Source organism: Mustela putorius, unplaced genomic scaffold (assembly GCF_011764305.1).
Source record: "Mustela putorius furo isolate JIRA1106 unplaced genomic scaffold, ASM1176430v1.1 tig00000407_pilon_pilon_pilon, whole genome shotgun sequence".
Taxonomy (NCBI): domain Eukaryota; kingdom Metazoa; phylum Chordata; class Mammalia; order Carnivora; family Mustelidae; genus Mustela; species Mustela putorius.
The window spans coordinates 10471004-10493156 of NW_025421373.1; the positions used below are offsets into that span (position 1 = coordinate 10471004).

The 22153-nt window shown below is 36.7% G+C and overlaps 1 protein-coding gene across 9 annotated transcripts in view; it reads right to left on the reverse strand.

The window, feature by feature from the left end:
• The window catches only part of CPLANE1 (ciliogenesis and planar polarity effector 1), a 138690-nt gene that overhangs the window by 112823 nt on the left and 3714 nt on the right, over positions 1-22153 (reverse strand). For all 9 annotated transcript variants that reach the window (XR_006606593.1, XM_045079482.1, XM_045079484.1 and 6 more), the window contains exons 2-10: positions 16918-17045; positions 12703-12838; positions 12473-12592; positions 11595-11827; positions 6773-6879; positions 5165-5321; positions 4479-4582; positions 3135-3317; positions 114-363 (exon numbers count right to left, since the gene is read on the reverse strand). Coding sequence is in view for 8 of the 9 variants with exons in the window: in XM_045079482.1 (XP_044935417.1) it covers positions 114-363; positions 3135-3317; positions 4479-4582; positions 5165-5321; positions 6773-6879; positions 11595-11827; positions 12473-12592; positions 12703-12838; positions 16918-16998 (1371 nt within the window). In the remaining variant the exon portion in view is untranslated. The remainder of the gene's footprint in view (positions 1-113; positions 364-3134; positions 3318-4478; positions 4583-5164; positions 5322-6772; positions 6880-11594; positions 11828-12472; positions 12593-12702; positions 12839-16917; positions 17046-22153) is intronic.

Consider the following 22153-nt stretch of genomic DNA (forward strand, 5'->3'; position numbering starts at 1 on the left):
TAAAAATTCTATAGACAACTGTATATAATCCAAGGACATTACTGTCAGTATGGTTTTAAATCTGAGAAAACTAAGAAGCCATCTGTTACCAATGATACCAAAAAGCACTATACCTTAGACAATATCATACTTTGGTATGTTTTCTCAAGCCTCTGGGTTGAATCAAGTAGAAGGGATCTCATGAGCACTGACGGAGACAGGTTATCAGCAAATCGAAGAGTTGTGACCATGTATCCATCAGAAATAATGAGGTAGGGTAACCGTGAGTGTGCTTTTATAGAAAATCTCTGTCTCATAGGGTCATTATCAGAAGCTGATGAATCTACAGAATTATTCAAATCTTGAAATGTAAATTGCTGTGGTCTAGCAAACAAAACAAAATTAAAGAATTAGTTAAGAAAAAAATCTTCAAGGAAACAATCATATTATTCCAAAGAAAAGCAAAACAACAATTAAAAGCTACAGAATGATAAAAAAGCCACTTAAACACACTAACATTAAATTATATATATCTGTAAGGAAAACATAAATGACTAAATAATATGTAGGTTTATACACTTTTTGAATATTTCCTGAATTATGGCATTTACTCTATTTTGTTTTTAATTTAGTTTTATACAAACTATTTCAGAGAATTAAGGCAGTTCATTTTTCCTGTTACAGAGTTAAATAGTTAACCTTCCTTCTCATATATTTAAATATACTTATAAGAATAGAATTATGAGATATGAATATACTTGTTACTAAGGAGGAGAAAGAAGGGGGGCCTGGGTGGCTCTGTTGGTTGAGCATCCAAATCTTGGTTTCAGCTCAGGTCATGATCTCAGGTTTGTGGGATTAAGCCCTGAGTCAACCTCCGCGCTACGCACGGAGCCTGCTTAAGATTTTCTTTCCTCTCCCTCTCCCACACCCCTTAAAGAAAAAGGGAGGAGAAAGAAAAAAAAAATGAGAAAGACATTTGGGAGAGATAGTAGTAAAATTTATCAGTTTAAGATTAAATTTGACTGAGTTTCCACATAAATGTACACATTTACTGTTATGGTAGTATACCTGCTTACGATTACTTAATATCACTGCTTAATAACTTCGGGGCTTTATAAAGAAAACAGATAATCAAAAATATATTATAATCTCTTTCTGGTTAGGAAACTATTCAAATATAGATTTTATTAGTCAAATGGTCAACAGGAGACTGGTTAATTACAGAATATCTATACCACAAGGAATCTATAAAACATTAAAAAATTACTTCATGGAAAGATGTATAATATAAACTGTTCAATTAAAAAAGCAAAACAGGGCGCCTGGGTGGCTCAGTGGGTTAAGCCGCTGCCTTCGGCTCAGGTCATGATCTCAGGGTCCTGGGATCGAGTCCCGCATCGGGCTCTCTGCTCAGCAGAGAGCCTGCTTCCTCCTCTCTCTCTCTCTGCCTACTTGTGATTTCTCTCTGTCAAATAAATAAATAAAATCTTTAAAAAAAAAAAAAAAAAAGCAAAACAAACAGTAAACAGCATTTGTCACAGAACTTTTGCTTTAAAAAAGAAACTAGGGGCGCTTGGGTGGCTCAGTGGTTTAAAGCCTCTGCCTTCGGCTCAGATCATGATCTCAGGATCCTGGGATCAAGCCCCACATCGGGCTCTCTGCGCAATGGGAAGCCTGCTTCCCGCTCTCTCTCTGCCTGCCTCTCCCTACTTGTGATCTCTCTGTCAAATAAATAAACAAAATCTTTTTTAAAAAACCCAAATATTGTTATTATTATAAATGTGATTTTTTAAAAACTTCTTTTAATTTAAGACAACACACTAAAATGTTAATAATTGTTATTTCAGAGGAATAGGAATACAAGAATGTTTCATTTTCTACACAATTTAGTTTTATAGCACCTGATTTTTTATTAGTTAATTTTCTCACATAATTACTTATGTAACCATTAAAAGTAATCTGTTTTAAAAGGTCCTACATTAATTTTAAAGAAGAATATGAGGAAATTTAAGTCAATTATGAAATAGACCATAAAAATAAGGAAAAAAATACTTCCACTGCAGGAAATGACAAATTTTTCAATTAGGATTTTCTAATACTAAAAATTAAGCATCCTTTTTGCTAAATATAATCAAGGACATACCCCTCCTATATTATCTTTCTGTGAGACAATGGCAATGGATTAATTTCAAAGGAGCTTTCCAATTTTTTTGTATTGTAAATACCTGTGTATATATGTCTGGTCATATCTAATATCAACATCAATAATAATAAATATTTATTGAGCACTTACTTTTTATTGGAACTGTGCTAAACAATTTATTACTATTTATTATTTTACTTCAATCGAGTCTTGTTTTCTTTCTTTTTTTTTTTTTTTAAAGATTTTATTTATTTATTTGACAGACAGAGATCACAAGTAGGCAGAGAGGCAGGCAGGCAGAGAGAGAAGAGAAAGCAGGCTCCCTGGTGAGCAGAGAGCCCGATGTGGGGCTCGATCCCAGAACCCTGGGATCATGACCTGAGCCGAAGGCAGAGGCTTTAACCCACTGAGCCACCCAGGCGCCACCAAGTCTTGTTTTCATAGTAAAAGAAACAGAGGCTTAAAAGTATAATTTTCCCAAAGTCACACAACTAATAAGTAGAAGAACCAAGATTTGAATTTACATCTGACTCCAAACCCAAACTGCTACCACACCCCACAATTAAAAATTAAAATATGGCTAAATTCTGAAGTCTTCTATCCATTTCCCACAACTTTTTCCTTTTTTCCCTTTGGGGAAAAAAAAAGATAAATCCATTTGCCAAGTTAAGTTTGAGTTACTAATTTATTTAAGTATTCTTCTTTTAAAACAATGAAAGACATATCATACTTCTTTGAACTTTTACATAAAAGAAGATAAATGTTTTAGTGTTACTGAATATTTAAATAACTCATACTTACATGGTCACAATGTCAAATTTTCACCAGGATTAAGCAACAAAAAGAAATAGAAGAAAACTATAAATAAGAAACAGATATTGAGAAGACAGACGCAAAGAAAGAATAAGACAATGTGAAAGACAAAATTATTTAAAAAAACATACATAGTAAAGTAATACCAAAGAAGAAAACCTTCTGTAAACAAATTATAACAATTCAAATGTCTCACCTATATGTTATTAGAGGGTGAAATGGAATAAATTCTGCTGGCCCAAATTCTATGGAGCAACCAAATGTAATTAATGTTACCAATTCACCTTGACAGGTCAATAAAACCAGGGAGCCACGTTTTAACATGCAAGCCAGAAAAAGACTATCATGAGTCCAGCTGATATCACCCACCCAGTAGGACCTAGAAAAAGCAAGACAGTATGTTTAGAAAGGACTCTCTATAATGTCTTTCACAATTTAAAATGACCAAGAGTGAAACATTCCAAATATAAGGGGAAAAGAATGAACAGTAGACAACTAGCACATATATTTTGTGTATTTTACTTCCCAGGAAAATGGTAAGAAACAAAGATGTTTGCTCATAAATACGTATTCCATACAACATATCAGCTAGAAATTCACAGATACATAAGCAAGTAAGGTGAAAATACTCCCTAAAAGAGTTAAGCCTTTTGGTTACTCATATTTAATTAGAACAGTTTTAATCATATTGGTGTCTACAACTAAAATCCACTGATAGATTTAAAGGTCAATACCCCACCTATCCTCGCTGCAGCTTGCTAGAGTCCATGAGCAGCAGACTTCCTCCTCCCAAAGCCATCTTTTCTACTCCTTAACTATCTGGTAATATTAATCTTCCATGAAAACAAAAAGTAGCTCCTCATTTAAATTATGACAGAGATTCTAAGTCAAGCAGACCACTGCAACTGAGACTAGTAATACTTTATCAAAGTATACTTGAGACATGGTGTTATAATAATTTCAGGTGTAAGAATGAGTAATACCTTTAGAAAAGAACTTTTGGAGAGAGAAAGAAAATGCAGAGACAAGGCTAGATAGACTAAAAACTTTGGAAATTCAGAGAACAGCACAGAAAAGTGTTTAGAAAAGGAAATTACAGAAGTCCAAGAGAAAATCTGGTAGTGGCTCATGTGCCATTCAAAATTAATTCATGTGCAGAGCACACCAACTTTGTTTAAAAAGCTAATACCTCAGCCTTCCTGGGTATATAATGGTTTTCCCAATCCAGGCTATTTCATTTTGGTCTCTAATTAAGCTCAATTATTTCCCTACCTAGTTGTAATCCCACTCCTCCTGAGATAACACAGGAGAAAAAGGAGAAAAGAAAATATGTTCATTATCTTCTACCCTACTGAGACCCTTTCTTAAAGTAGGATTTTCCTTAATAAAGCAATTTTTAGAAGTTATCAAGCACAAATGCTGAAAGTAAATTCATTATCTATCTAAATATCTATTTAGATAGCTTTTGAATTATTGGAGCCTTAAACTTATCAAACCATTGGAAAATCAAAACACTACATAGAAACACAAGAGTTCTTACCTGGTAAGTGTAGCTGGGACCACAGGATTCTTATTACTACATCCTCTCAGGCTACCACATAGAGTAACAAAATTCAGTGTGTTTATAAACAATACCTGAGTTGCCTAGAAAGGAAAAAAAAAAGACAACAAAGCCATTAAATTATTTCACTTTAATCATTACTTTTAATTCTAGAGACCTAGAGGCGTCTGGGTGGCTCAGTTGGCTAAGCAACTGCTTTCAGCTCAGGTCATGATCAAGTCCCGCATTGGGCTCCCTGCTGGACGAGAAGTCTGCTTCTTCCTCTGCTTCTCCCCTCTCATGCTTTCTCTCTCTCAAATAAATAAAATCTTTAAAAAAAGAATTCTAGAGACTATTATTGTATAAATAAACTATTCTTGGAAGTTTGTCCCAGCTGGAAAACAATACTGAAAACTAAAACTCCTCACTTTTTTAGACTATATTTTAAGGCTATCAGTTACCACTTTGTCTTTTTTTCTTCCTTTATGCTAACCTTTTTTCACTTCTCAAGGCCAAGTTTTGGAATTACCACAGCTAGTTTAAACAACCTTACCAATCTACAACATTAAATTGGCTCAGAAAACACCAATTTAAAAAAACATAAAGTAGTATTTAAAAAATGAGGAACTCCAAACGGGACTTAAGTCTTTTATAGGTCACTTCCAAGACAAATTACATTTACCAACCTTTGGATCTTTCTGATTAAGAGTTACTGCCAAGGCAACACCATCTCTTGAAAAGGCAGAAAGTAGAGCTCCTCTTGACTTCACTGCTTCACATTTAGGAACCAGATTGCACAGATGGCAGTTCTGTTGTGCCCAATGAACATGGTATGGCAATGAACTAAGAAAGCAATGAAATAATTGAAATAGGAAATATGGTAACTTTTAAAGTAATATTTAGTTCATCACGAAAAACTTAAAGAGTACAACTAAATTCCTACATGTGCACAAATATTAGGAGCCTCTTAGCTACTGTTCAGAAGTTTCATCCACGGCACAAAGAGCAGTGGCTAGTTAAACAAGTTCACTATGAGCGTTTTGTTGGTAAAGGCATGTTCCACAGTCAACCCCAAACTCATCTGTTTTGATGAAAGATTTAGGTGACACATATTTCTACATTATTATTATAAACATTTTTACAGAAATTAAATAGGTAGAGAAGAAAGGATTTTTTTAAATAGTGCCAATGATTTTGCTGCTGGGGTGCCTGTTTGGCTCAGTTGGTAGAGCCTACAATTCCTGAACTCAGGGTTTTAAGTTCAAGGCCTACCTTGGGTTCCATGCTGGGTGTGAAGCTTTCATACAAAAAATTAGAAGTTAAATAAAATAGTGAAAATGTTCTATATTTGATATTAGGATGGTTATACACATATTTATCAAAATCCATCTCATTATACACTTAAGATCTATTCATTTTACTTTATATAAATTATATTTTAAAGTACTGTTAGTGTATGAAAATGAAGAAAATAAATCTTAAAAAACCACTATTTTACTAAATCCTACTTAGGCATTCAACGCTTTTAATGCACTCTGTATATTACTGGGCTTTTTAGAATAAATAAAACTTTTTATTTTTATTTATTTATTTATTTTATTTATGTAATCCCTATTCCCAACATGGGCTCAAACTAATGACCCCAAGATCAAGGGTGGCATGCTCTTGTAATAGTCAGTCAGGTACCCCTAAATAAAACTGGTTTTTAATGTATTTTTTAATTCATTTATTTGAGAGACAGAGAGAGAAAGCACATGAGTGGGAGTAGAGGCATAGGCAGAGGGAGAAGGAGACTCCCCACTGAGCAGGGATTCCCTGGGGATGCAGGGCTCCATCCTAGAACCCCAGGATCATGACTTAAGCAGAAGTCAGATGATTAACATACTGAGCCACTCAGGCACCCCAATAAAACTATTTCTTAATTGATTTATTTTATTTTTTAAAAGATTTTATTTATTTATTTGACAGACAGAGATCACACGTAGGAGAGAGAGAGAGAGGAGGAAGCAGGCTCCCCGCCGAGCAGGGAGCCCATTGCGAGGCTTGATCCCAGGACCCTGGGATCATGACCTGAGCAGAAAGCAGACGCTTAAGTTCTGAGACACCCAGGTGCCCCTAGAGTAAACATTTAAAATGAAAACTAAAATAGCAAAGTAGTATTTATGGGAAGAACAGCTTTGTAAGCCTCAGAAGTTCAAATTCACATTCTATTTAACTAATCTTATGTTTTTATGGGAGAAAAATACTGCTGTAAAAGGGATAAAAAACAAGGAAGAAGGAAATCTTTGCCTTACCTTATAGGTGTAAATACATTTTCATGCCACTGAATTGCTAGAAATGTCAACTTCAGACATTCTCCAGAATAAAAAGTAAATGAACACAAGCAGCAATCTCCAAATAACTGTAGATAAATTTAATAAACTTTAGTATATAATTCATCTAAAATTTAATCAAGGTATATAGAACATACATTTCTCATCATAAATAAAATAAAATATGGAAATCTTGTTTGTATTTTTATTCTTAAAGATTTTTTATTTATTTATTTGACAGAGAGAGAGATCACAAGTAGGCAGAGAGGCAGGCAGAGAGAGAGAGAGGAGGAAGCAAGCTCCCTGCTGAGCAGAGAGCCCGATGCGGGACTCGATCCCAGGACCCTGAGATCATGACCTGAGCTGAAGGCAGCGGCTTAACCCACTGAGCCACCCAGGCGCCCCTGTATTTTTATTCTTAACATTAGGCTACAGAATAAGTAATTTCAAAAAAAAAAAGTGAGTAAGTAATTTATTTCTGAGCCAGAGGCATGTCCAAGCAAACACTGCCATTTACTGTGACTATTACTGGAAAGATTCTTATATATTGTTACATATTTTTCTCTTATCTTATAGTTATATATTATTTAAATTAGGGCACTACCCCTACAGTGGAAGATAATAGAGGAAAATAAAATTTCAAAATGCAATTTTTAACAATAGTGGATTGGGTAACAAACTGTTGGTCCATACATACAAGGAATGCATGTAGCTATTTATAATGTTTTTTAGTTAATGACTATGTTCTTTCTTGGAAATTAAATGTCTTACTTAATATCACCAATTCTAGCTTTTTAAATTATTAAACTAATTAGATTTTAAAAGCAAGGAAAACTAAGGAAAAGTACAGAATCAGACCTATAAATAGAGAACAAACTGCTAGTTTCCAAAGGGGAGGAAGAAGGGGACTGGGCAAAATGGGTGAAGGGGAGTGGGAGGTACAGACTTCTAGTTATGTGTAACGAGTCATGGAAATAAAAGTTATAGCATAGGGTATATCATCAATGGTACTGTAATAGTTTTGCATAGTGACAGATGGTAACTATACTTGTGGTAATCACAGCATAACATAAAGTGTTGTTGAATCACCATGATGTATACCTGTAACAAATTTAACACTGTGTCAACTATACTCAAATAAATAAGTAAAAATAAATAAAATTTTCGGGACGCCTGGGTGGCTCAGTTGTTAAGAATCTTCCCTTTGGCACAGGTCATGATCCCAGGGTCCTGGGATTGAGCTTGCTTCTCCCTCTCCCACTCCCCCTGCTTGTGCTCTCTCATGGTCTCTCTCTGCCAAATAAATAAAAGTCTTAAAAAAAATAAGCAAATAAAATTTTAAACCTAGGAAAAAGTAAAACTAGGGAAAGAAAAAGGAAGCTCTAACTTGAACCATATTTTAACTTAAATATAGTTTACAGTGTTGTATTACTTTTGAGTGTTCAATATAATGATTCAACAATTCTACACATTTCTCAGTGTTCAAGGCAAGTTTGCTCTTAATCCCTTTATCTATTTCACCTATACCTCACCCACATCTCACCCACTCCCCTCTTGTAACCAACCACCAGTTGTTCTCTGTATTTAAGAATCTATTTTTGGGTGCCTGGGTGGCTCAGTGGGTTAAGCCGCTGCCTTCGGCTCAGGTCATGATCTCAGGGTTCTGGGATCGAGTCCCGCATCGGGCTCTCTACTCAGCAGGGAGCCTGCTTCCCTCTCTCTCTCTCTCTGCCTGCCTCTCTGTCTACTGTGATCTCTCTCTGTCAAATAAATAAATAAAATCTTTAAAAAAAAAAAAAGAATCTATTTTGTTGTTTTTGTTTGCTCGTTTTTATTTTTATTTTATTTTTTTAAAAGATTTTATTTATTTACTTGACAGACAGAGATCACAGGTAGGCAGAGAGGCAGGCAGAGAGAGACGAGGAAGCAGGCTCTCTGCAGAGCAGAGAGCCCAATGCAGGGCTCAATCCCAGGACCCTGGGATCATGACTGGAGCCAAAGGTTGAGGCCTTAACCCACTGAGTCACACAGGCACCCCTGCTCATTTTGATTTTTAGATTCAACATATAAGTGAAGTCATGGTATTTGTCCTCTGACTTATTTTACTTGGCATTATACTCTCTAGGTTCATCCGTGTCATCACAAATGGCAAGATCTCATTCTTTTTTATCACTGAGTAATATACATGTATACATATCTATCTATCTATATCTCCACTTCTTTATCCACTTACCTATTTTTTTAAAGGTTTATTTATTTATTTGAAAGAGAGAGACAGCGAGAAAGGAAACACAAGCAGTGGGAATGGGAGACGGAGAAGCAGGCTTCCCACTGAGCTGGGAACCCGATGCGGGGCTCAATCCCAGGACCCAGGAGCCTGGGATCATGACCTGAGCCAAAGGCAGACTCTCAACGATTGTGCCACACAGGCGCCCCTATCCACTCACTTATTGATGGACACTGGGTTGCTACCATAGTTTGGCTACTATAAATAATAATGCTGCAATAAACAAAGAGGTACATATGTCTTTTTGAATTAGTGTTTTTGTGTTCTTTGGGTAAATATCCAGTTGTGGAATTAGTGGATCACATATTTCTATTTTTAATTTTTTGAGGAAACTCCATACTGTTTTCCAAGGTAGCTGTATCAATTTATATTCCCACCAACAGTACATGAAGGTTCTTTTCTCCACATCCTTGTCAAACACATGTTATATCTTATCTTTTTGATACTAGTCATTGATAGGCATCAGGTGATAGATCTCAATATAATTTTGGTTTGCACTTCCCTGATGATTAGTGATGATGAGCAATTTTTCATGCAGCTGAGGCCTTCTGTAGAGAAATGTCTATTCAGGTTCTCTGCCCATTTTTAAATTGGATTATTTGTGGGTTTTTGGTGTTGAGTTGTATAAGTTTTTTGTATACTTTGGATATTAACCCTTTAAAAAAATTTGAAAATTATCTTCTCCAGTTCAATAAATTCCCTTTTTGTTTTGCTGATGGCTGATGGCTTCCTCCTTCCCTGTGCATAAGCTTTTTATTTTTGTGTATTTCCAATAGCTGTTTCCTTTGCCAGAGGAGATACATCTAGGAAAATGTTTCTAAAGCTGATGTCAAAGAAATTACTGCTTATGCTTTTTTTTTTTTTTTTAAGATTTTATTTATTTATTTGACAGAGAGAGATTACAAGTAGGCAGAGAGGCAGGCAGAAAGAGAAAGGAGGAAGCAGGCTCCCCACTGAGCAGAGAGCCCGATGCGGGACTTGATCCCAGGACCTTGAGATCATGACCTGAGCCGAAGGCAGCGGCTTAACCCATTGAGCCACCCAGGCGCCCCTGCTTATGCTTTCTTCTAGGAATTTTATAGTTGCAGGTTTCACTTAGGTCTTTAATCTATTTTGAGTTTTTGTGTGTGTGTGGTTTAAGAAAATGGTCCAGTTTTCTCAACAGCATTTGTTGAAGAGACTGTCTTTTCCCCCACTATATATTCTTTTTCTTTTTTTTAAAAGAGAGTAGACAATTATATAAACAGAAACTTATAGTTTAAGCAAATAGTTGATGTTCACTAACTGAATTTTTTGTTTTCTTATTCTTAGATTTTATTTACTTATTTGACAGACAGAGATCACAAGTAGGTAGAGAGGCAGGAAGAGAGAGAGAGAAGGGGAAGTATGCTCCCCACTGAGCAGAGAGCCTGATGTCGGGTGCGATCCCAGGACATTGAGATCATGACCTGGCTTAATCCACTGAGCCACCCAGGCGCCCCCCCACCCCCGCTATATATTCTTGCTTCCTTCCTCATAGACTAACTAACCATCTATGCATGGGTTTATTTCTAGGTTCTCTGTTCTGTTCCACTGAGCTATGTGTCTATTTTTGTGCCTGCCCTGTACTGGTTTGATCACCTTCAGCTTTGCTCTTCTTTTCCAAGACTGCTTTGGCTGCTCGGGATCTTTTGTGCTCTGTACAAATTGGGATTTATTTGTTCTAGTTCTTTGAAAAATGTTGTTATGTTGATAGGGATTGCATTAAATCTGTAGACTGCTTTGGGTAGCATGGACATTTCAACAATACTCGTTCTCCCAATTCATGAGCATGGAATATCTTTCCATTTGTTTGTGTCATCTTCAATTTCTTTAATCAATGTTTAAAAAGTTTTCAGAATACAGACCTTTCGCCTCCTTGGTTAAGTTTATTCCTAGGTATTTTATTCTTTTTGGTGCAATTATAAATGAAATTGTTTTCCTAATTTCTCTTTTTGCTACATCATTTTTTTTTAATTTTTTTTTTTTAAGATTTTATTTATTTGCTTGACAGAGAGAGATCACAAGTAGGCATAGAAGCAGGCAGAGAGAGAGAGAGGAGGAAGCAGGCTCCCTGCCGAGCAGAGTGCCCGATGCGGGACTCGATCCCAGGACCCTGAGATCATGACCTGAGCCGAAGGCAGCGGCTTAACCCACTGAGCCACCCAGGCGCCCCGCTACATCATTTTTATTGTAGAGAAATGCAAGAGATTTCTATATAACCACCTCATATCCTATGACTTTACTGAATTCATTTATCAGTTCTAATAGTTTTTTTGGTGCAGTTCAAACCATTTTTAATAAACATTTAAAAAAATATAACTAAGAAATGTAAAAATATTTTTTCTACAATAATTTCATAATTACTCTGACAATTAACGATGACTAAAGCTATATAACAGTGCTTTACACACTCTGCTCAGTAGCTTCACAAAGAGTGCCTGTTCTTAGAGTCAGAGATCTCAACTCCTGTAGCACCCAGTGTGATTTGGATTTTACCTCATTTTTTATAAAAACAGCATGCACTACAGCTTCTTTATCTTCATTTGAAGGCAAATGAACTGCTTCTTCAGGTATGATCTGGGACCACTGGCCTACCAATGAAGGGCTTTTAGAAGAGAAGATATTCTTGAATTCCAAATATTCCCAAAGAAATATGCTTCCAGAAGGAGTTATAAGCAGAACTCTCTTCCCATTTCCAGATACATAAAAGTACAGTCTCAAGGAGCTCGCTTAAAAAAAAAAAAAGTTAATTAAACTTCTGAAGTCTGAATTCTTCCCAGAAAGTACATAATTCATCTCTTCTGACAATAAGAAACCTAAATGATGCTTCCATTCAGGATAAAACTAAGGCACTACTAATAAATTAAAAGTACAAATAATAGTAACATTTATCATGTACCTGTTATGTGATTTTAGGAACCCACTGTTGTTGTTGTTTTTAAGGCTGTATTTATTTATTTGACAGAAAGAGACACAGCAAGAGAGGGAAAACAAGGAGGGGAAGTAGGAGAGGGAGAAGCAGGCTTCCTGCTGAGCAGGGAGCCTGATGTGAAGCTCCATCCCAGGACCCTGGGATCACGACCTGAGCCGAAGGCAGATGCTTAACCACTGAGCCATCCAGACAGCCAAGGAACCCATTGTTATCAGATATGTTAGGCCAGACATTTCTTCAAGATAAATCTAAGTATCACAAATAAACACCACCAAAAAAAAATCATATACAAGAAAACATAGATATGTATATATTCTCTATATATACAGATATATATATGCACACATACAGAGATATATTTTTAAAATAGTAATAGGAAAATGTTTCATCTTTTCTTTCTATTTACCAAGTAAACCAATTTAAGCAAATAAAAAACTCCTACCTATTGCAGCTTGAATCATTTTCTTAGGCTCTTCAGTTGTCTGTATAGTTTTTAAGCAATCTTGATCCTTGTTCCAAAGAAAAAGCTCCCCTGTAGTGAGTACCCCAGCCAGCCAGGCATCTGTTTCCAAAAAGGAAATACAACACTTATAATCTAATATTTCCCTTGATATTGCCCCAAATTATGAACAAACACAATCTAGCCTTTTGAAAATATTAGTACTACTTAACCATTAATGGATGTTGTTAGGACAATAACATCCTTCAGTAAAGGCTGCAGACAAGGAATTTTCTTCTTTGTTCTTCCTGATAGCAAATTAATTTCATTTATGAATTTATCATCCAAAAGAAAAACAGCTTCATTTTCCTAAGAGAAGAAACATGTGAGACTTAAGAGGTGCCAGAAGTTCGTTCAACCTCTAACCTAAACAATCCCAGAAAGGGAAATAAAGTAACATTCAAGAAAGATTATACACTTGTATCACAAATAATAAAATTATTATTATATTATGAATGTTATATATTATGATAGTATAATAATAAAATGATTAGGTAACCTGGAGATTTTTTTCATTCTGTCTTAAAATATTTCTTTTTTTTTTTTTTTAAAGATTTTATTTATTATTTATTTGACAGAGAGAGAGATCACAAGTAGATGGAGAGGCAGGCAGAGAGAGCGAAAGATAGAGTGAAGCAGGCTCCCTGCTGAGCAGAGAGCCCGATGCGGGACTCGATCCCAGGACCCTGAGATCATGACCTGAGCCGAAGGCAGCGGCTTAACCCACTGAGCCACCCAGGCGCCCTTAAAATATTTCTTAATAGAATTACTAGGTAGGGGGGTGCCTAGGTGGCTCAGTGGGTTAAAGCCTCTGCCTTCGGCTCAGGTCATGATCTCAGGGCTCTGGGATCGAGCCCCGCATCGGGCTCTGCTCAGCAGGGAGCCTGCTTCCACCTCTCTCTCTCTGTCTGCCTCCCTGCCTACTTGTGATCTCTGTCTGTGAAATAAATAAATAAATAATCTTTAAAAAAAAAAAAAAAGAATCACTAGGTAGGATAACCTAATGTTTGCATCTAAATCTTTTTGATTTTTAAAATTATAGTAGTATCTTCCAATTCTGCTAGCCAAAATGGAGTTATGTGTTAATTTCATCAATTTGAAAAGTAGTATGGGCAAGTTTTTAAACTATTTACCTAGATTAAAACAGATATGGCTTCTAAAATGTATAAACCCCAGGCTCTGATTATTTTTTATTATCTAGAAAAAGCATGCTGTTTTGAATGAACCTTGTTTTCATATATTTTAGGCCAGTGGTTTTCAAAGTACTACCTAACCAATACTATTAGCAACACCTAAGACCTTGTTAGAAAAGCACCCTCTCCACCCAGACCTACTCAATCAGGAATTCCAAGAGTGGGGCCCAACACTTGTTTTAAAAAGATCACCAGCAAAAGGGGCAGCTGAGTGGCTCAGTTGGTTAAGTATCTGACTCAATCTCAGCTTAGGTCTTGATCTCAGGGTTGTGAGTTCAAGTTCTGGGTTGGGCATCAGATGACTCTCAATCACTGGAAAATTCAAGAGACACTGTTCTAGAGGAAGTTAACAATGTAATTTCCCACAGGAATGATTCTAAACACCAAGTTTTTAAATTTTCATAATTATTACATTTTCTAAGAGGATTTTATAGGTTTGCCAATTTTCCCTAAAGAAAATGTGAATGGTGTTCCTGGACTGCTGGTATATTCTGGCCCATCTTTATTCTAAGTTCTAAGAGGCACTTTTATTGAGTACTCATGCAAATCACAATGGGAGGAAACACTTCACTGACTATTCCAGTAAAGAAAGGTTCAGAAGATTAAATATTCTCTTTTGGTTACACAAAAAAGCTTTTGCACCATGCAGGAGGAAACCATCAACAAAACAAAAAGGCAATCTGCTGAATGGTAGAAGACATTTGCAAATGATAGATCTGGTAAGAGGTTAAAATGCAAAGTATAAAAAGAAATTATACAACTGTACACCAAAAAGCCCCAAATAATCCAATTAAAAAATGGGCAGAGGACCTGAATAGACATTTTTCTACAAAAGACATATAGATGGCCAACAGATGCATGAAAAGATGCTCAAAATCACTAATCATCAGGTCAGTGCAAATCAAAATCACACTGAAATATATCACTTAACACCTGTCAGCATGACTAAAATCAAAAAGATAAGAAGGGGGCCACCTACATGGCTCAATCAAGTGTCTGAGTCTTGGTTTCAGCTCAGGTCATGATCTCATGGTCCTGAGTTCAAGCCCTGCTTTGGGCTCTATGCTCAGCGGGGAGTCTGCTTGAGATTTTCTGGCTCTCCCTCTGTCCCTCTCCCTGCTGGTTTTCCCTCTTTAATAAGTAATCAAAATCTTTAAAGGAAAAAAAAAAAAAAAAGATAAAAGGGGCACCTGGCTGGCTCAGTCAGTAGACTATGCAACTCTTGGTCTCCACTTGTGAGTTTGAACCCTATGCTGGGTGTAGAGATTACTTACAAATAAAATCTTAAAAAAACAAAACAAAACAGAAATAACAAGTGTTTGGCAAGGATATGAAGAAAAATGGACTCTTGTGCACTGTTGGTAGAAATATAAATTGGTTCAGCCACTGTGGAAAATACTATGGAATTTCCTCAAAAAATTAAAAATACAAATACCGTGTGATCCACTAATTCCACTACTGGATTTTACTTTATTTTTTAAAGATTTTATTTATTTATTCTTCAGAGAGAGAGAGAGCAAGAACAAGCAGGGGAAGCACCAAGCAGAGAGAGAAGCAGGCTCCTGACTAAGCAAGGTGACTGATGTGGGACTCCATCCTAGCATGCTGGGATCCTGACCTAAGCTGAAGGCAGCCACTTAACAGACTGAGCCACCCAGGCATTCCTGAATTTTTTTTTTTAAGATTTTATTTATTTATTTGTCAGAGAGAGAGAGAGAGCACAAAGTGGACTTTGCCAGAGCTTCCCAGAGGTGAGATAAGTGGGGAGATGAGCAAAATTGTTGAAGGGGATTAAGAGGCACAGAAGTCCAGTCACAAATAAGTTACGGAGATGAAAAGTATAGCATTGGGTATGTACTCAATAACACTGTAACAATGTTATACGATGACAGATGGTGACTAATTGTGAGGAGCAACAATTAATGCACAGAACTGTAGAATATGTTATACACCTGAAATCAATATAACATTATGTTAATTATATTTAAATTAACATTTTTCATTAAAAAGCTCCCTTTGGGGACACCTGGGTGGGTCAGTGGGTTAAAGCCTCTGCCTTCAGCTCAGGTCATGATCCCAGGGTCCTGTGATCAAGCCCCGAATCAGGCTCTCTGCTCAATGGGGAGCCTGCTCCCCCCTCTCTCTGTCTCTGCCTGCCTCTCTGCTTACTTGTGATCTGTCTGTCCAATAAAAAAAAAAGCTCCCTTTGAAGGGCACCTGGGTGGCTTAGTCAGTTAAGTGTCAGACTTCAGCTCGGGTCATGATCTCGGGATCCTGGGATTGGGCCCCAAGTCATGCTCCATGCTCAGCAGGGAGTCTGAGTCTTCCTCTCTCTCTCTCTCTTTCTTTCTCCCCCCCCCTGCTCATGTTCTCTCTCTCAAATAAATACAATCTTAAAAAATAAAAATTAAAAAAAAAAAAAAAAAAAAAAAAAACCCAGCTCCCCGGGCACCTGGGTGGCTCAGCTGGTTAAGCGACTGCCTTCGGCTCAGGTCATGATCCTGGAGTGCCGGGACTGAGTCCCACATCAGGCTCCCTGCTTGGCAGGGGAGTCTGCTTCTCCCTCTGACCCTCCATCTTCTCATGCTCTCTCTCTCTCATTCTCTCTCTCAAATAAAGAAATAAAATCTTTAAAACAAATGAACAGGGCACCTGGATGGCTTAGTGGGTTGAGCCTCTGCCTTCGGCTGGGTGATCTCGGGATCCTGGGATCGAGTCCCGCATCAGGCTCTCTGCTTGGCAGGGAGCCTGCTTTCTCCTCTCTCTGCCTGCCTATCTGCCTACTTGTGATCTCTCCCTGTCAAATAAATAAATAAAATATTTTAAATAAATAAATAAATAAATAAAACAAATGAAAAAACAACAAAAAAAAACTCCCCTTGATATACGCCATTTCAACCTTAAATGTAATAAGACGAAAAAATTTTTTTGAAAGTAAAATATTTCTTTTAGACAAACCATTTAACTTTCTGGAAAAGCTAACTTGCTCACCATAAAAAAAAGGAAAAAAAAAAGAAAGAAAGAAAGAAAAAAAGAGAAAAGAAAAAAGAAAAAACCCACAAAAAATCCTGTTCTATGAGCACATGATTCTTCTAATTATGGTGGTTTAAGACCAGAGAACATTCTATCTTAGAGGCAAAGTATACATTTAACACATTATTACAGCTGTTACTATATGAAGAAAGAAAAACCTACCTGTCCTAACCAGGAGACTCTTGGCCAAGGCTTTTTCTGCTTGATACTTGTTGATGTCAAAACTTCTAATCTTATCTCCATGCTTGTCAAGGTAACAATGACCAATTAAGTAAACAGTCCCCAAGACGCTGTAAAAAAAATTACAATAATAATAAATAGCCCAAAAGATTTACTGACGATCCTAATTTAGAATGTTCACATAGTAAATTGCTTTTCCATCATCTCAAATTAACTCACTTCTTAAGGTAAGATACTGAGAATACATTTAGTATCTCGTATCTCAAACAGGCAAAATGCATTTGCTTTTTTTTTTTTTCATAAGTTTTTCCTCAGACTACAAAGATAAAAATAAACTAGGAAAAGATATTGACAATAAAGTTTCTATGCAATATGCATTTCTCGGTGTCATAGGTTGTATTTCCCAAGGTTGGCCACAATAGTATCTCCCATCCCACATGCTCTTTTCATACTGTGACTTTGACACTTCTCTCATTGAGCTATTTGAGATAGGAGATACTAAATGTATTCTCAATATCTTACCTTAAAAAGAAGAAACCATGACTCTATATAATTATGAATAAGTAATCAATTGAACATTTTATTTAAAATGGTATATTCACATTGTTTCAAAGTATAAAAATACCCTATAAAGTACTCATTAATTGCAAAAAAGAGTAACTTTATAATGAAGAAGCCAGACAGCCTCCGTTTAATCCAATGATCAAAATGAAAATTATTGGGACATCTAGGTGGCTCAGTCAGTTAAACGGTTGCCTTCAGCTCAGGTCATGATCCCAGAGTCCTGGTATCAAGTCCTGCATTGGGCTCCTTGCTCAGCAGGGAGCCTGCTTCTCTCTCTCCCACTGCCCGCCACTCTGCCTGCTTGTGCTCTCTCTTTCTCTATGTCAAATAAATAAATAAAATCTTTAAAAAAATGAAAATTATCGGGGCGCCTGGGTGGCTCAGTGGGTTAAAGCCTCTGCCTTCAGCTCAGGTCATGGTCCCAGGATCCTGGAATCGAGCCCCACATCGGGTTCTCTGCTCGGTGGGGAGCCTTACTCCTCTCTCTCTCTCTCTGCCTGCCTCTCTGCCTACTTGTGATCTCTGTCAAATAAATAAGTAAAATCTTTTAAAAAAAATGAAAATTATCAAAATGGATCAACTGGAGAATGTGTTGCCTAATAGGTAAAATGAGAAAAATTTCTCTGTGAAATATGTGCAAAAGATACATAACCTGAACCTAATCACAAGGATGTATTAGGCAAACCCAAATTGAGGGACATCCTACAAAATAACTGATCTGAAATCTTCAAAAGTTTTAAGGTTATGAAAGTTGGGAAAAAGATCAAGAGACTGGTCCCAAGTGGAAAACCTGATAACTAAATGAATTGCAATAAGTAACTGTACATTTTATCTTTTCATGATAAAGGACAATATTGGCAACTGGAAAAACTTGAATAGAAAGAGAAACTGAGGATGATATGGTTGTAATGTAGGAATCTTAATTTTCTGCTTTTGATGGGTATCTTCCATATATGTAGGTAATGTCCTTGTTTGCAGAAAATACATACTAAAATATTCCGAGGTAAGAGAACATCAGTTTGTCACTCACTCTCAAATGAGTTATGAAAGATCCTTGTACTATATATGCAATTTTCCTGTAAGTTTCTGAGTGTTCCAAATTAATTTTTTTCATTTTTAAAATCAAAAAATCATATGTAATTTGGCCATGGCCTATATTCAATCATAGCCTTATTCTTTTTTTTTAAATGTTATATTCCTAATTCTATTTAGTTTATGAAATCCAAAAATGCTGAATTTATTTGGTATGATTAATGTCATCTTTAAAAGAAAGTAGCTGAACTTTTTTTTATAAAATAAGCTTTAAAAGAAAAACTATTCAAGTACACCAAAGAGGACCTATTAAGATGCTAGACATCCTCATATTTTATACTGTAACAGTTTTTCAATTGCTTAGAACCCTAATAATCTAAATGACCATGTCCTGAGATACTATTTTTATAAACTTTAAATATAAATAAAACTATAAATAAAAATAAATAAAAGAAAATCTTTAAAAATAGGTAACCACGGGTGCATGGGTGGTTCAGTCAGTTAAATTCCTGACTCTCGATTTTGGCTCAGGTCATGATCTCAGGGTCATGGGACAGAGCTCTGATTTGGGGCTCTGCACTCTGCTTTCAAGTCTCTTCCTCTCTCTGTACCCCTCTCCCACTTGTGCACACACACTCCCTAAAATAAATATATCCCTTTAAAGAAAAGCTAACCAAATGCAAGAGGAATGATTTTATCAGAAAAGCATCATTTGCAGTTCCTAATAAAATAACAGATCTAGATCTAGTCAACAGTGTCAGTGGTTGCTAAAACTATTAGATGAAAGTAGACAGAAAAATTTATTAGGTGAACTGACATGGCCTACCATCTTAAAATTACTAACTATGAGACAAAGACATTATATTCCTCCTGATATGTTGCTACATAGTTGGGAAGTACACGAAACTATCTATGAAATATTCTTTTTTTTTAAGATTTGAGAGAGAGAATGAGCAGTGGGTGGGGGAGGGGTAGAAAGAGAGGAAGAAGCAAACTCCCCACTGAGCAGGGAGCCCAACACCGTGCTCGATCCCAGGACCCCCAAGATCATGACCTGAGCCAAAGGCAAGACATTTAATCAACTGAGCTAACCAGGCACCACTGAAACATTCTTAAAAAGATAAAAAGTTAAAACTGAACCTTAATCTATATCTGATTCTAAACACCAATTGACAAGAAATAAAGTAAAGGAACATATTAAATACACCAAGGAGAATAAAATCAACCAAATTCAGAGTGTAAAAAATGTTCCAGGATAACTGACGCAGTTTCAACAAATAAATGGTACTTTGAAGGGAGAGGGGCACCTGGGTCGCTCAGTCAGTTAAGCATCTGACTCTTGATTCCAGCACTGGTAATGATCTCAGGGTTATGCGATGGAGCCCCAAGTTGGGCTCCACACTCAGTGGAGAGCCTGCTTGAGATTCTTTCTCTCCCTCTCTCTCTGCCCCTTCTCCACTCACACATGTTCTAAAACAAATAAAATCTTTTTTAAAAGGGGGGAAGGGGAAGAAACTGCTATATATGTATTATATATAGATATAGACATATATATATTTATAAGGGGGGAGTGTCAAGAAACATAATAACCAAATGTAATATACAAAGATCTTTTTGGACCTTAAATAAAAACTGTTAGAAATAGATATTCAGCAGCTGCCAAAAAGAGTAAGATCTCAAAAAAAAAAAAAAAAAAAAAAAAAAAAAAGAATAAGAAAGATCTCTGTGACCTGTGATTTCTGAAATATATTGTTAATTGAAAAAAAGTAAAGTGCAGGGATGCCTGGGTGGCTCAGTCTGTTAAGGCATCTGCCTTTGGCTCAGTTCAGAACCCCAAGGTCCTGGGATTGAATCCCACATCTGGCTCCTTCTGCAGCAGGTAGCCAGCTTCTCCCTCTGCCTGCCACTTCCCCTACTTGTTCTCTGACAAATAAATAAAATCCTTTAATAAATAAAACAAGCTTCACTTACTCTTTAATAAAAAGAGAGAGAGAAAAGTAAAGTGCAAAATTGCATATGTGGGGTGTCTACCCGGCACAGTTAGTACAACAAGCCACTCCAGAACTGGGGTTTGAGCCTTATTTGGGTGTGGAGTCTACTTTTAAAAAAGAGTATACCTAGGGGTGCCTGGGTGGCTCAGTCCTTAAGTGTCTGCCTTTGGCTCAGGTCATGATCCCAGGGTCCTGGGATCCAGCCCCGTATCAGGCTCCCAGCTTGGCAGAGAGCACACTTCTCCCTTTTCCACTCCCTCTGTTTGTATTCTCACTCCCCCCCATTCTCTCTGTCAAATAAATAAATAGAATCTTTAAAAAAAAAAAAAAGAGAGAGAGAGAGAGAGTATACCTAGTATGCAACTTTGTATGTAAGAAGAAGAAAATAACATAAGCATCATTTAACTTGGTAAAAAGAAACAAAAATAGAACAAAAATTAACAAAATAGGTTAACTACCATGGGGTGGGGGTGGCAAAGTGAAAAGGCTGGGGAGAGGATACTTAATACACCTTTTTTGTACAGTTTTGGCTTTTGGAATTATATTAATAAACAAGAATTGGTGGGGACATAAAACTTAATACAAAGAGATGCAAATCTGACTATATTTCAAATGAGTAAAATAACCACAATGAAAAGAAAAAGGATTAATTCAAGTAACTTTTAAATACAGTATTTTGATGATATACTCTCAAACTGAAGACAAAAAAAACTACAAACAAATCTCAAACTTCTTAGTAGGTTTGTTTTTACCAGGGGTAAGAGTATAGAAATTATGAAACTATTTCTTGTATATTGTAGGAGTGAGCAAATGAGTGTGTGTGTGTGTGTGTGTGTGTATTTCATATATATATATATGGATGGGAGCCAGCATTTTCATTGTAGAAGAAATGGAAACCAAAGAATGGGGAAACATAATGAAGAGCCCTAAAGGGCTGGATAGGAACTAGATGTGTCAGTATAAAAACTCATGATTTCAAGTTCTATCTTCTAAAGGGGCCTATAGAAGCAATGACACTCTAGCAGCCATGAGCAAACCTAGCACCCAGATTCTGGGTTCTTTTCTTTCTTGTTTTGTTTTGTTTTTTTAAGATCCTACTTACTCATTTGAGAGAGAGAGAGAGAGAAAAAAACCACAAGTGGGGTGAGGGGCAGAGGGAGAAGGAGAAACAGATTCCCTGCTGAGCACAAAAGCCCGATCCAATGACATGGGACTTGATCCCAGCACCCCAAGATCATGACCTGAGCCAAAGTCAGATACTTAACTGACTGAGCCACCCAGGCATCCCCAGACTTTGGTTTCTAACTACCATTCCTCAGTCAGAGAAACCTTGAAAAACAGCTGATTTCAGGGCAGAGATAGTGAAGGAAACAAATGGACCTGCAACATCTTATTCCAAAGTAAGGAAGCAAACATATAATGGGGGCATGTCAAAAACAAACAGGACCAAGGAGTGTCTGGGAGGCTTAGTTGGTTAACCACCCAACTCTTGGTTTCAGTTCAAGTCAAGAGTCTCGGGATCACGGGATTGAGCCACACCTAGGGCTCCATGCTGAGAAGAGTCTGCTTGGGATTCTTAACCTCTTCACTCTCCCCTGCCCCCAACCTTGTGAGGACACATGCACACGCAC